This window comes from Diabrotica virgifera, chromosome 3, assembly GCF_917563875.1.
Source record: "Diabrotica virgifera virgifera chromosome 3, PGI_DIABVI_V3a".
Lineage (NCBI taxonomy): Eukaryota > Metazoa > Arthropoda > Insecta > Coleoptera > Chrysomelidae > Diabrotica > Diabrotica virgifera.
This window is the reverse complement of record NC_065445.1, coordinates 35345623-35360364: the sequence shown is the minus strand read 5'-3', so window position 1 is coordinate 35360364 and position 14742 is coordinate 35345623. Positions and strand designations below refer to the sequence as shown.

Below are 14742 nucleotides of genomic sequence, written 5' to 3'. Positions count from 1 at the left end.
TTAAAGAAATCAAAAGCAAAATAAAGGAGATAACGAATTGCCAGAAAAAAGAAATGGAAAGTTTGGAAAATAAGTTGGAAAATGCTATTCAAGTAGACAGAGAAGAAGTGGAAAAAAGAATCACAGAAATAGAAAAACAAGTCACCGAAAACCGGACGCAACAAAATGTAGGAGAAAGAAGAGAAATGGTTATACATAGCACAGATGACGTGAAGATAAGGTTTGGCGGGGATGTAAGAAGATTACACCCAGTGCCGTTCATAAATAGCCTGAAAAAGAAAATACAACACATCGGAAATTTCGAAACAGCAAAAGAAACTATCAGAAACCATCTAAAAGATGAAGCAAGCCTATGGTTCGATTGCAAAGAAGAAGAATTTGACAGTTGGCAACAATTTGAACAAAAATTTTTGAATTATTTCTGGGGAAAAGTCCAACAATTGGAAATTAACAAGGAATTGCAAAATGGGAAATACAATGATAGGATGGGTATATCAGAAAGGACATATGCATTACAAATTTACTATAACGCAAAACATTTACAATATAATTACTCATCGGAACAATTAGTCGAACTGATTGCAAGACATTTCGAAGAAACGCTGGAAGACCATATCACATTGCAAAACTACAAAGACATAGATAGTTTATGCCAATTCTTACAAATAAGAGAATCACGTTTAAGAGAAAGAAAATCAAGAAGGTCGCGAGAAGATTACAGGCCCCGAGAAACACAGGATTACAGAGATAGAAATCAAAATAGGAGGGACTATACAAGACGAGATTTTAATCCCAGAAGGGAAAACGAAAATAGAGACAACGGAAGAGGAAATTATGAACAAAGAAATAGGAAATGGAATGAGGACAGAAATCGAGAATACCAGAATAGAAACACCACACGCGCAAATCAAGAAAACAGAAATAATGGTAGATAAAATGAACAGGGATATCGAGAAAACCGAAACAGATCCGACAGACCAAGAGAAAATAGAAGAGAAGTAAATAATACCCAGACAGATGAATATGACGAAGAGAGACATTATGACGAAAATATAAACAACGATGAGCAACCGGCGTTTTTTCACGACGGCGCTCACTAAAAACCAAAAATCAAACAGGAATCTTTTGTAACCCCAAGGAGTTTATTAAATTGACAAGAAACAACGAAAAGAAAAATGGAGTTAATTTAAAATTTGTGGATGGATTTATCAACGAGAAACCAATTAAAATTATGATAGACACTGGATGTGAAATAACATTGGTCAACAGAAAACTAATAGAAGAAGTTAACTTAACAAATTTAATTTACAAAATACATAGGGTAAATTTAGTGGGCGCAAACAAACGGACATTGGCAACTATAAATGAAGGCATACGAGTAATGGTACGACTGGGTAAGAAGATGTATGCACTACAATGTGTAATAATGCCAAACATGTCACATGACATGATAGTAGGAGTTGACGAATTGGCAGAAAAACATGTAGTGATAGATTTTAAAAATAATAAGATGAATCTAACAGAAGAAAAAGAAGAAGAACAGGACAAGGAACAGGAGAAACAAAATACGGACGAATCAGGTGAAGAACAAACAGTGGAAATAAATTTGGCAACGAAGCAAGGACAAAGAAGAAAAGGGAGAAAAAGTCAGAAAAAGACAAAAGAAAATGAAACCTGTGGCTCCTCAAAAGAAGAGTTGAGCCCAGAAGAAGAAAAATTGAGAGTATCAAAAGCAAAAGAAAACTGGGATTCCTCAAAAGAAGAGATGAGCTCAGGAGAAGAAGAAATAAAGCTAACAAATGAAAGCGAAAAAGATATGATCGAAACAGTGGCATTTGAAGAGGAGGCATATGAAAACGAGGATGCAGAATACACGGTAAAAGTATGTGAAAAATCTGAGGAAAAAGACAGAAGATTGATATGGGAAAAAGGGAAAGACAACATAATAGCCGACACTCTAACACAGGATGAGGACACTGAAAATAAGGAAACAATTACTCTACAGGTGGGACTAATTAGAGTAATACAAGTAGATAGTAAGTTAGGATATAAGACGTAGATTAAAGTAAGGAAATATACAGGGAGTTGGTTTTGCCTCGAGAAAATTTATTTCAATATAAATACATATATTTATATACATATATAAATACAAAAAAATATATTTAATACAAGGCGGGGATTTGTTATATTTCTATTTGATATGAAAATTAAATTTTGATAATTATAAACAAAATTCAATTTAATATAAAATATTTTCAATTTTCTCAACCACGGGCATATAAATTTAGAACAACCTGTATACAACAAATTGTTATATTTAATTTTAAGAAGTGATTAAACGAAACTCGGGACAATGCGCTTAGAATAAACAAAGTGAATGGCGCGTACCATTATCGTTGTTCGCGGAAGGTTCGATCATTAGCCTATGCTAAATAAAACTCAAGTGAAATCGATAATAGGTCATTATCGTTGTTCGCGGAAGGTTCGATCATTAGCCTATGCTAAATAAGACTCAGTTGAAGTAGATAATAGGTCATTAAATTTTGTAAATAGTAGAAAGTAATTTTAGAATGGGAATTAACTATTTTTTTTTGAAATCCATTAAGCGTATTTAGAAAGATTAAAAATTGGTTTTGAGATACTGCGAATGAGAGTTGGTGGTGGAAGGTTGATTTGTGAATCTGGAAGGGATATTTAGAAAGTAGGGGAATGAATGACAAATAGAGATCAGAATGTTTTGAGCTGTCGAGAAGTGAAGTCCAGTAGTAGACGGTAGTGTACGGAGAGTGAGAAAGCCGGTGTAGTTCCGTGAGTGTGGAGTATCTATCGTGGAACGAGAGGTAGGCCAGGTTGAGAGTAAAAGAACCTCCTTGAGCCAAGAGTGTCCCGGTAGCTGATTGCAGTTTCGAAAAAGGTAGAATACAGCATCACGACAGAAGCAGGAACGAGAGCTATACGAGCTAGTTTTCAAAGGAGAACATTACTGAAAGCCAGGACGAGGTTTTGATCGCAGCCAAGGATAGCAGGAAACGGGTCTTGTGTGAAGACATTCTCAGTTCACCAGAAAAAGGTCAGTCTCATTTGTTTGGACATGAATGTATGGGTTTTTCGTATTAAATACCACATTATAAATTGAAGAACATAATAAATAATATCAGAAAAGCTTCATCAAACTTAAATAGAATTGTTGCTAATAAATCCTAATAGTTAAATGTTAATAAAAACTTTCAATTGGAAACCAAAAGGAAATAAGATTCCCATTTGTAAATGTTATGTTTAAGAATAATAAGATCTAGCAACTATTAAGCAGTGATTGCCATTTAAATAAAATAAACAATATTTTGATTATAATTGTAACCCATATGTGTGTATTATTTTACTCTTTTCTTTCCTATCCCGATTAGGAACCATTGAGAAATACTTAGAAGCCACGAGAGTAAGTAATTAATTTTATAATTCGCCCTGAGATTGAAAACATATTGATATGTGATCTGGTAAATTAATTAGATTATGATTAATGCATTGATTAAATTAAATGACATATAAGAATATTATCTCATATCAATAATCAAGATCACATCAGTATGTATGTATGTATGTATGTATGTATGTATGTATGTATGTATGTATGTATGTATGTATGTATTTATGTATGTATGTATGTATGTATGTATGTATGTATGTATGTATGTATGTATGTATGTATGTATATATTAGTGATGTAACGAATGTCATTTTTTGAACATTCGCGAATACGAATGCGAATGCGAATATCTGCTACCGACATTCGCGAATGCGGATATATTCAGTTTTTTTTAATTTGTTTCTATTTTTGTAATGTTTCCAAAGTAATGAAAAGTTCATTGATATTTAGTGTAAATCAATCTGAATCTTAAGCTTTATTACATAATACCAAATAATAAAAAAATGAAGGCTGATAATGTGATTATACAAGGTTAAGTTCTATCTATCTGTTGCCCTTCATTTGTCCAAAGTTGAACGTAGGCCTCCCCCTTATTTTTCCACTCTTCTCGGTTCAGTGCTAATGCTGTCGATCTGGTCCCTGTGTATCTTTTTAAGTCATCCAATCATCTCGTCTGTGGTCTGCCCCTTCCTCTTTTGTAGTCCTAAGGTCTTCAGTGAGTTATCGCTTCCTTTAAGTTACCTTTTCTTAATAAAAAAAGATAAGAAGTGAATAGATTTTGATTTTATTAACCTAATATTATCTTAAAATTATTTTTTTTTCTGGTTTTCATATTCGCAAAACATTCGCACAAATTTCGCGAATGCGGATGCGAATGCGAATATGCAAAAACATGCGAATATTCGCGAATGCGAATGCGAATACGAATATTCGTTACATCACTAGTATATATGTATGTATGTATGTATGTATGTATGTATGTATGTATGTGGAAAAGTTACACCGATCTGAATTTTTTTCCGTGTTTCAAGAGGGTGTGAGGGCCGATTCAGAACCGGTGTAATTTTTGACTTCTGACTACCCGTAAGCCAGCTAGAGGACTAAGTAGATACAAAATAGCTATTTTTTGGGTGTATATATATCTTAGGTTCAAGGAGAGACAGAAAAACCGTAAATACACTAAGTCAATAGGGTTGAGTTAAGCTTTCAAATGGTGCCTAAGCGAGCAAGCTCAGGCATACACACGGCTCAGTATAGCCGAAAAATTGAAAAGCTAAACTTTGAAAATTTTGGTTTTTCGACAATTACTCAAAATTTTAACCTACGAATTGCGCCAATAACTGAGCGTTTGTAGAAGGACTCTAGGCGAATCTAACGTTGTTTACCTCATATCCAGGAAAATTAGAAATTTTAAGTTATACGCTTCATAAGCATGATCAAATCTATTCCCTATGGGGAAAAACGGTTTTTCAAGCTCAATAATTTCTGTAACAGCTTTAGTTTTCATACTTGGCCTTAGATGCATCAGCTACTACTTGTCAATACGTTTCAAACTCATGTTTAGTGATCAAAATCGGTTAAGCCGTTTAGAAGTTATTAAGATACAAAAGTATAATCCAATTAACGATTATTCCCGAAATGGTTTATGTAGTTGTAATGGTTACGATGCTAAATTTGATCTGCAACGGGCAATCCGAGTTCATTTACCGGCCATCCCAATATTTTTATTCAATCTATTTCGACTAGAAAAAAAATCTAGTGTACATTCGATGGACACTAGATCATTTGGGAGATAATGCGACAAAGGTGACCATTTATAAATCTTAACGTGTAATCGAGAAAAATTGCATTCAACTTCATACATTTAATTTGTATATAACTTGAAAAACTCCTGATACAAGAATAAAAAACCGCTAAACGCCGTAAAAATGAGTGACGCATACAATATTCCAGCTGATTTGAAAGATCTGATATGAAAATTACGTGGCGCGAAAATGTATTTTCTTTTTGATGCAAAACAAAATTCTAGTTTTATTTTAAAAGATTTTTCCATAATATTTGCTAAATTTGAAGTAAACGCGCCACAAAAGAGTTTCAAAATTCACACTGTATCAAATTTACTCTTTTGTGGCGCGTTTACTTCAAATTTTGCAAATATTATGGAAAAATCTTTTAAAATAAAACTAGAATTTTGTTTTGCATCAAAATGAAAATAAATTTTCGCGCTACGTAATTTTCATATCAGATCTTTTGTAGCTGGAATATTGTATGCGCCACTCATTTTTACGGCATTTAGCGGTTTTTTATTCTTGTTTCTCTTATACTCGAATTTTTATTTTATATCTTGTGTGTATTTTAGGTTATCTCCAAGAAGAAATCAAACTGGAAATTAATAAGACATTAATTGAACATGCATCTGACGAAGGAAATAATATCAGTGGAGACGCTGAAGGAAAAACATTAAACAAAAATATGGAAGTAGTGACTGGACAGAGACCTTACAAGTGCAAAACTTGTTTAAAGCAGTTTGGGGACGTACATAAATTGAAAACACATTTGAGAGTGCACACTGGAGAAAAACCATACACGTGTGAAATTTGTTTTAAGCAATTTAGTGCAGCAGGTAGTTTGAAAAGACATTATAAAGTGCACACAGGAGAAAAACCATATAGGTGTGCAATTTGTTTTAAACAGTTTGGGGAAGTACATAAATTGAAAGTACATTTGAGAGTACACACTGGAGAAAAACCGTACAAGTGTGAAATTTGTTTTAAACGATTCTCTCAAAGCGGTTCAATGCAAATCCATTTAAGAACGCACACTGGAGAATTAGGTACTTTCTCTTCAGTGCACACAGGAGAAAAATCATACAAGTGTGAAATTTGTTTTGAGCAATTTAGTGAAGCAGCTAGTTTGAAAACACATTTGAGAGTGCACACTGGGGAAAAACCTTATAAGTGTGAAATTTGTTTTAAGCAATTTAGTGCAGCATGTACTTTGAAAAGACATTTAAGTGTGCACACTGGGGAAAAACCTTACAAGTGCGAAATTTGTTTTAAGCAGTTTTCTCAGAGAGTTAGTTTGAAAACACATTTTAGGTTGCACACCGGGGAACAACCTTACAAGTGTGAAATTTGTTTTAAGCAATTTAATGAAGCAAGTAATTTGAAAACACATTTGAGAGTGCACACTGGGGATAAACCGTACAAATGTGAAACTTGTTTTAAACGATTTTCTCAAAAAGATTCAATTAAAACCCATTTAAGAACGCACACTGGAGAAGTAGGTACTTTCTCTCCAGTGCACAAAGGAGGAAAACCATACAAGTGTGAAATTTGTTTTGAGCAATTTAGTGAAGCAGCTAGTTTGAAAACACATTTGAGAGTGCATACTGGGGAAAAACCTTATAAGTGTGAAATTTGTTTTAAGCTATTTAGTGAAGCATGTAATTTGAAAATACATTTAAGTGTGCACACTGGGGAAAAACATTACAAGTGCGAAATTTGTTTTAAGCAATTTAGTGTACCAGGTAGATTGAAAACACATTTGAAAGTGCACACTGGGGAAAAACCTTTTAAGTGTGAAATTTGTTTTAAGCAATTTAGTGAAGCATGTAATTTGAAAAGACATTTAAGTGTGCACACTGGGAAAAAACCTTACAAGTGCGAAATTTGTTTTAAGCAGTTTTCTCAGAGAGGTACTTTGAAAACACATTTTAGCTTGCACACCGGGGAACAACCTTACAAGTGTGAAATTTGTTTTAAGCAATTTAGTGTACCAAGTAGATTGAAAACACATTTGAAAGTGCACACTGGGGAAAAACCTTACAAGTGCGAAATTTGTTTTAAGCAATTTAGTGTACCAGGTAGATTGAAAACACATTTGAAAGTGCACACTGGGGAAAAACCTTTTAAGTGTGAAATTTGTTTTAAGCAATTTAGTGAAGCAGGTAATTTGAAAAGACATTTAAGTGTGCACACTGGGAAAAAACCTTACAAGTGCGAAATTTGTTTTAAGCAGTTTTCTCAGAGAGTTAGTTTGAAAACACATTTTAGCTTGCACACCGGGGAACAACCTTACAAGTGTGAAATTTGTTTTAAGCAATTTAGTGTACCAAGTAGATTGAAAACACATTTGAAAGTGCACACTGGGGAAAAACCTTACAAGTGCGAAATTTGTTTTAAGCAATTTAGTGTACCAGGTAGATTGAAAACACATTTGAAAGTGCACACTGGGGAAAAACCTTTTAAGTGTGAAATTTGTTTTAAGCAATTTAGTGAAGCATGTAATTTGAAAAGACATTTAAGTGTGCACACTGGGGAAAACCTTACATGTGCGAAATTTGTTTTAAGCAGTTTTCTCAGAGAGTTAGTTTGAAAACACATTTTAGCTTGCACACCGTGGAACAACCTTACAAGTGTGAAATTTGTTTTAAGCCATTTAGTGAATCAGGTAGTTTGAAACTACATTTGAGAGTGCACACTGGAGAAAAACCATACAAGTGTGAAATTTGCTTTAAGCAGTTTAGTCAAGCTTGTCAGTTCAAAAAACATTTGAGAGTACACACTGGAGAAAAGCCTTATAAGTGTGAAATTTGTTTTAAGCAATTTAGTGTAGCAGATAGGTTGAAAACACATTTGAGAGTTCACACTGGGGAAAAACCTTACAAGTGCAAAATTTGTTTTAAGCAATTTAGGGAATCAAGTAAATTGAAAATACATTTGAGAGTGCACACTGGAGAAAAACCATACAAGTGTGAAATTTGTTTTAATCAGTTCAGTCAAGCTGGTAGTTTCAAAACACATTTGAGAATTCATACTGGAGTAAAACCTTACAAGTGCGAAATTTGTTTTAAGCAGTTTTCTCAAAGAATTAATTTGAAAACACATTTAAAAGTGCACAAATAACGGCACATGGAACTTGGGGAGTGACTACTGTGGGTTAGGGATGGCCAGATCGAACTGGAGCGGGCACGTCGGAATAGGTTTCAACCGTCTATTCCACGCACCAGTGACAAAATTGACGGCGTCGGTTTCGATTCCAGCGCTGGCCGTATTAGTTGAGTACACTTTCCGGAACGACCGGACAAGAGATTTGCAATGAAACGAACTGATCTCTCGGAATAGGTACCATAGAGAACGTATCGGCGGCACACATACGTCGATTTAATGGATTTACGCGGCCAAAATTATTTTATAGCATATTTCTACTAAAACTGGTAAAATCAAAGAAAAATAGTTTTTTAAAAATTGACTTATATTTCTCATAGAAAAAATAAAAATTTAAAATGAATACAAAATATGCAAGTTTTTACTTATACCTCAGTCGGTATCTGACATATCGGACTCAGTATTTGGGTCACCCGGTAGCGATTTTACAAAATATACCCGCTCTCAACACAAGATGACCCGCCCCTACACATACGTCACCCAGAACTGTAAGAATCCCTACCCATTATCAATACATCTTACTAAATATATCCGATTCCAGCACATATTATGGTGGGCGCCGAATAATAGGAGTCATAAGGAGACTTTAGTTAGTCAAAAACGAAAAATATCAAAAATTAAACATTCTCTTATTAATAACATAACGATGGCTTAGTGTGAAAACCTCGTATCTCATTTTACAGAAAATTTTAAATGAGTGACTTTAAACTGAATTTCTGCATACTCTAACCCAAAATATATATGAAAGATGTATGTGTAATGATCTAAACGTACTCAGAATGAAAAATATGTAAAGATAGTTTTCTTGTTTGAAGTTATAGTATGAAGAAATTAAGTTTAAAATCTCTCCTGTAAAATTTTTTCGGTTTTCACACTAAGGCTATCGATAAATAAAAATCGAAAAAACGCTTACATTAAATAAAGCTTTAAAGCTATCTCAACTGTGTGTTTAAATTGGGTATATTTAGTAAAATATGTTGATAGCGGGTAGAGATACTTACAGTTCTGAGTGACGTATGCTTAGGAGGCGGAGCTTGTGCTGAGAGCGGGTATATTTTGTAAAATCGCCATCCGGTTGTAACAGCATTTGAATTGTTCAGAGCAAAATTACCCTGGTTTGACTTTTTTCTGTACACGTTTCTTGCTGCTTAAAATTGTTAATAGTGGGTGAGAAGTTTAATTTTCTGTACGCATCTCTGTATTTCCCTGTACTATCTGGGATCTCTGAGATCTCTTTTAGTATTTTTGAAGCATTCCTTTTTCCACAAGCTTGTAATGTCTGTATTTCTTCAAACAACCTATTTCTTCCCTTTTTCTTCTTCTCATCCTTTTACCGGAGTCCTCAAATAATTTAGAAAGCCGACCTGGTTCCATTTATTTGTTTTCTATCAGTTTAAATGTTCCATCTAACCAATCTTTATTTGTTTGTAGAAATACTGCATCTCTTCGTGAGTCTTTAAGCATTTCTCTATCATCGCCGTTTTAAAATCTCGAAATCTTTGCTTTAAATCTTTAAATCGATTAAATTATCAGACATAAGAGGTCAATAAGTAAATTTCCAAATACAATTTCAATGTTCTCTAGATTAGGAAAATCTTATAGCTCCATTTGGTCGCAAAAATAATGACGGATCACTATTTGTACGCCAGAGGAGAGGCACCAGATGTAGCTAAAACAAAAAAAATCGTAACTTATAACTAAAACAAATAAGTAGGTACTTTTATTTTTGTGGCGTCATCCTGTATAGCAAAATTAAAATCCCCCTATATTTCGGGCATCCGCAGCTAAATTGTACGCCATTAATTAGCCAAATATAATAATATGCAGTATGCTATATAGGGGAGTGCATATAGATTTTCACTTCGGAAAAAATCAAACAAGACAGAACTTTTTGTAATTTCATTAAGAAATGTTACACCATATCAAAAAGTTCTACTAGAGAAGTGGGTGCTTCATTTTTTATTAAACAAATGAACTACAAAATTAGATGTTTTTTTAAATAACTCCGAAAATATAAATTTTAGAAAAAAACTGACTTGACCATTGAAAAATTCAGAAAATTTTACAAAAGAAACCTTATATAAAGAATTTTCTAAAATTAAATCTGTATCTTTTATAATTTTTTATTTATAACGCTAAAGTCACCCTTCTCACAAACATTGGCGCACTGTAAACTAGCGTACGGCGAAGTGCACCTTTGAGTTATTTTAATGTAATTCTTTAACTAAAAAAAATACAAAAAAAAAACAAAAGAAAAAAACTAAATAAAAAAAATAAAAAATATAATAAAAAAAAATTGTTAAAAAATATATTAAAAAAAATAAAAAAAAAACAGAGTAAAAAAAACTTAGTAGTAGTAATAGTTTTAAATTTAGATACCAAGCATATATTTTGTAAAAGAGAGAATTCAAAACACATTGACTGGCCAGTAGGTTGCTTAAACCAGTGCCAATAAAACATAAACACACACACACACACACCTTAAAATCTAATAACTAGGTACTGTCAAATATCGAGGTTGACTCTTTTCTTTGCCCGCCCCCCCCCCTTTATGTGGGTTAACTAAATTTTGTCTACTTATTACTGAATTGTTAATATTTTTTATAATAACGCCACACGTTTTAGATCTTAATAACCTTCATCAAATTAAAAATTATGCCGCAACCTACTCTGTTGATATATACAGAGTGGCCCAAAAGTCTGGAAACGGCCAATTATCTCGTAAATTGCTAGACATAATTGTACAAAATTTTAGGTCCACCTATTTTAGGATACGGAGATTCCATATTTGATATTTGCAATGTTGTCAGATTTGCCGTTTTTCTTATATTATTAGTAACTTTGGTTTTTCAAATTCATCACCCTGTATATTCAGTCATTATTGGAATCTCCTATTCAATACGAGTTCAACCATATGCCACTTATGATTTTATGTAGTCTGGAAGGTCTTAAATACATCAAACAGAAGTCTGGCAACGCCTAATTGTTTCAATAAATTTTTTTCTACTAACTATTTTTAACTACATTAAAACGTAACAATTGATAGATTACAACATTTTTTAACATAATGGTTACTTTATCAAGTGTTCAAAATGTGCTCCATTTGTGAGTTGACAGTACTATAATCGATGGTAGAATGCGTCTACCACATTTCTCCATGATTGTCTAGAAATTATTCGAGATTCATCGATAATTCGTTGCCTTAGCTCTGCAAGACTTGCTGGTTTAGTTTTGTAAACTGAATTTTTCAAGTATCCCCAATAAAAATAATCTTTAGGATTGAAATCAGGTGAACGGGGAGGCCATTCAATTCTACCTCGTCTACCAATCCATCGTCCGAGAAATATCTCATCTAAATAACGCCGAACATTACACCAAAATGAGCTGGAGCTCCATCTTGCTGAAACCATATCTGATTAAAATTGGCCGCAAACAAGTTTCTCAGTGTAGGTACAATTTAATTTCTAAGTAACATTTCGTAACTATCTGACGTTAAATTTTCTTCGATAAAGAATGTCCCAATTAACTGAGTACCTACTATACCTGACCATACATTTAATTTTTGTGGTCTTTGAGTAGGGTTTCACGCATCCAGTGTGGATTTACGTCGTTCCAGTACCTTAAATTGTATCCATTTACACTCCCATTCAGTGTAAAGGTTGCTTTATCGGAAAAACATATTCTGTTAACGAAATTTTCATCATTTTCAATTTTATTTATCATTACCCCAGTAAACTGTAATCTACGATCGAAGTCATCTTCACTTAATTCTTGCAATAAGTTAATTTTGTATGGTTTAAATTTATTCTTACGTAATACACGTAAAACTGAAGAACGACCTACATCATGTACTTGTGCAACCATGCGTGATGATGTATGTGGATCTTCAACAAAACTTTGCATTATGTCTAAAGTTTTGTTGTCATTCATAACTCTTTTCGGTCTACCTGATGGGTATATATCTTTTACTTCTCCAGATTCCTCAAATCGCTTTACAGTTTTTTGTACCGTCGCCTTATGAATAGGAGAACGGTTTGGGAAAGTATCATTGAACAAGTTGGCTACTTCACAATAAGATCTTTTCTGTCACCGTACCCTCTCGTCATTAGAATAGTAATTCGTTCTTTTTCGTTAAGGGCCATTTTAGAGAAGCAATTTATCTTGCAGAACTTTTCAAAACACAACTACTGTCAGTTTTAGTCAATAATGTAAATGGTGAACAAATAATGTCAAAATCACAGCATACATTTAAATATTTAAATTTATTAAAATCTACATATTTTGCACTGTTTTATGTATTTAAGACCTTCCAGGCTACATAAAATCATAAGTGTTACATATGGTTGAACTCGTATTGAATAGGAGATTCCAATAATGACTGAATATACAGGATGATGAATTTGAAAAACCGAAGTTACTAATAATATAAGAGAAACGGCAAATCTGGCAACATTGCAAGTATCAAATATGGAATCTCCGTATCCGAAAATGGACATCCTAAATCTTGACGTCACAAAATGGACCGTGATAGTCGTGACGTCAAAACGTCAAAAAAAGTTTTCCAAACACGTTGTGTCTAGGTACACGCTAAAATGTACGCAAATAAAAAAGTTAAACATCATCAAGCTAGTGACTATTTAGCGTGGGCAGTGACTGTATATTTTGATACACGCTATTTTGATATGTTTAGTGTTTGTTTCGTAGAAAAATATTTGTTATGACGTTTAATTCTACCTAACTTTTTTATTTGCGTACACGGTAGCGTATACCCTAGACACAACGTGTTTGGAAAAATTTTGACGTTTTGACGTCACACTATCATGGTCCATTGGGAGGAGGTTATATTTGGCTCCAAACAATAGGGATGTTCACAAAAAATTAAAAAGTCATTTCAAACATGTAAAACGATTAAGAAACACCCTAGGAATAATTGTCCAAAATTTCAACAAAATTGAAAAAGCCTTTCTATAAAAAATCTTTATTAGAAATCTAGCATTATTTTAAATTTCAAGAACGCTTCTCTATTGGCCTGACGTCACTAGTTGCATACCCGAAGCGCGCGCCATTCTCATAGTGTTACTGTTTACCTGTTTGACGTTTCAGGACAATTTATTTTGTTCGCTTCTTGTTTTATCATGGTTAAAGTGGAGTTTTATAGTGAATTTTTTTAGTTTAAAGTGGATAGACTGTTTGTAAGGACATGTTTTGGGTGGTACAAAAATAAACAAATAAACTGGAAGAAGGTTTTCAGAAAGCCGATTCGTATCAACTACCGACTGTAGTGTAGATGTAACAATGGTGTATGATTTATTGGCATCTTGTAAAAAAATAAATCTACCACAGCTTTACTGAGTGTATATTCCATATAATTTTCCATGTCTTCTTTAAGCTAAAAAAATAGATGCTTAATACTCCACAAAAAAAAATAGAGAAAGTTGTATGCATGCATTGTATGCATGCATATTGTATACATACATTGGCTGGTTATTACCTTACCTTGGTTAGGTGTATTAAAAATATTTTTATTCTTCTTCATGTGCCTTGTCCGTTGTGGACGTTGGCTATCATCATGGCAATTTTAATTTCATTGCGGCGTTTCTGAATAACGCGATCGATTTTTGTCCAAATCATTGGCGTAAGTTTTTAAGTCATGAGTGTCTTTTCTTCCGGGTCCGTGTTTGCTCTCTATTTTACTTTGCGTTATCAGTTGGAGTATACGATATTTATCATGCCCCATGAGATGACCGAAATATTTAAGATTTCGTTTCTTAATTGTAAAAGAGATTTCTTTTTGTTTTCCCATTCGACGCAATACCTGTACGTTGGTGTGGGTCGCCAGGATATTCTGAGGATACTTGGGTACACCCACATCTCGAATGCCTCTAGCTTTTTCATTAATGTTTCCATTATTGTCCAGGCCTCTGCGCCATATAGCAAGACCGGAAATAATAACATTTTAGCAGCCGCATTTTTAGTGAGAGAGATATTATGTCGCAATGGGTGAAAATATTTCTGATGCATGTTGTTAAATGTTGCTCTGTCCTTTTCAACTCTAGATCCACGGTAAAAAATATTTTTGAACTTGGGTATTATACATTTTCATTTCAACCAACCTTTTCACTAAATTATTAATGATTTTAATGTAATATAAAGTCATACCTACATCCACATGTAGTTATTTCAAGGTTTACTTTTACTGTATGTATTATTAGAATCCCGTTTTTAGGAATATCCCAGTTTAAGGAATACAAATTTGAGGTCCCGAAACTTTTTCATTTACTCCTTAAGGGGGTAGGTGCAAAATCTTGGTCTAATGCTATTTTAATTACATTTTAATTTGAAGAACAATTACATTATTACCAAGGGCCG

At 33.4% G+C, this 14742-nt stretch overlaps 1 protein-coding gene across 8 annotated transcripts in view; it reads left to right on the top strand.

The window, feature by feature from the left end:
• The window catches only part of LOC114345068 (zinc finger protein 271-like), a 58832-nt gene that overhangs the window by 22360 nt on the left and 21730 nt on the right, over positions 1 to 14742 (top strand). For 4 of the 8 annotated variants that reach the window (XM_050646413.1, XM_050646412.1, XM_050646415.1 and 1 more), the window contains exons 5-6: positions 5784 to 7121; positions 7793 to 7876. The exons of 3 other annotated variants lie outside the window; for them this stretch is intronic. In XM_050646413.1, coding sequence (XP_050502370.1) covers positions 5784 to 7121; positions 7793 to 7876 — 1422 coding nt within the window. The remainder of the gene's footprint in view (positions 1 to 5783; positions 7122 to 7792; positions 7877 to 14742) is intronic. One more of the 8 variants, XM_050646416.1, reaches the window with a different exon arrangement.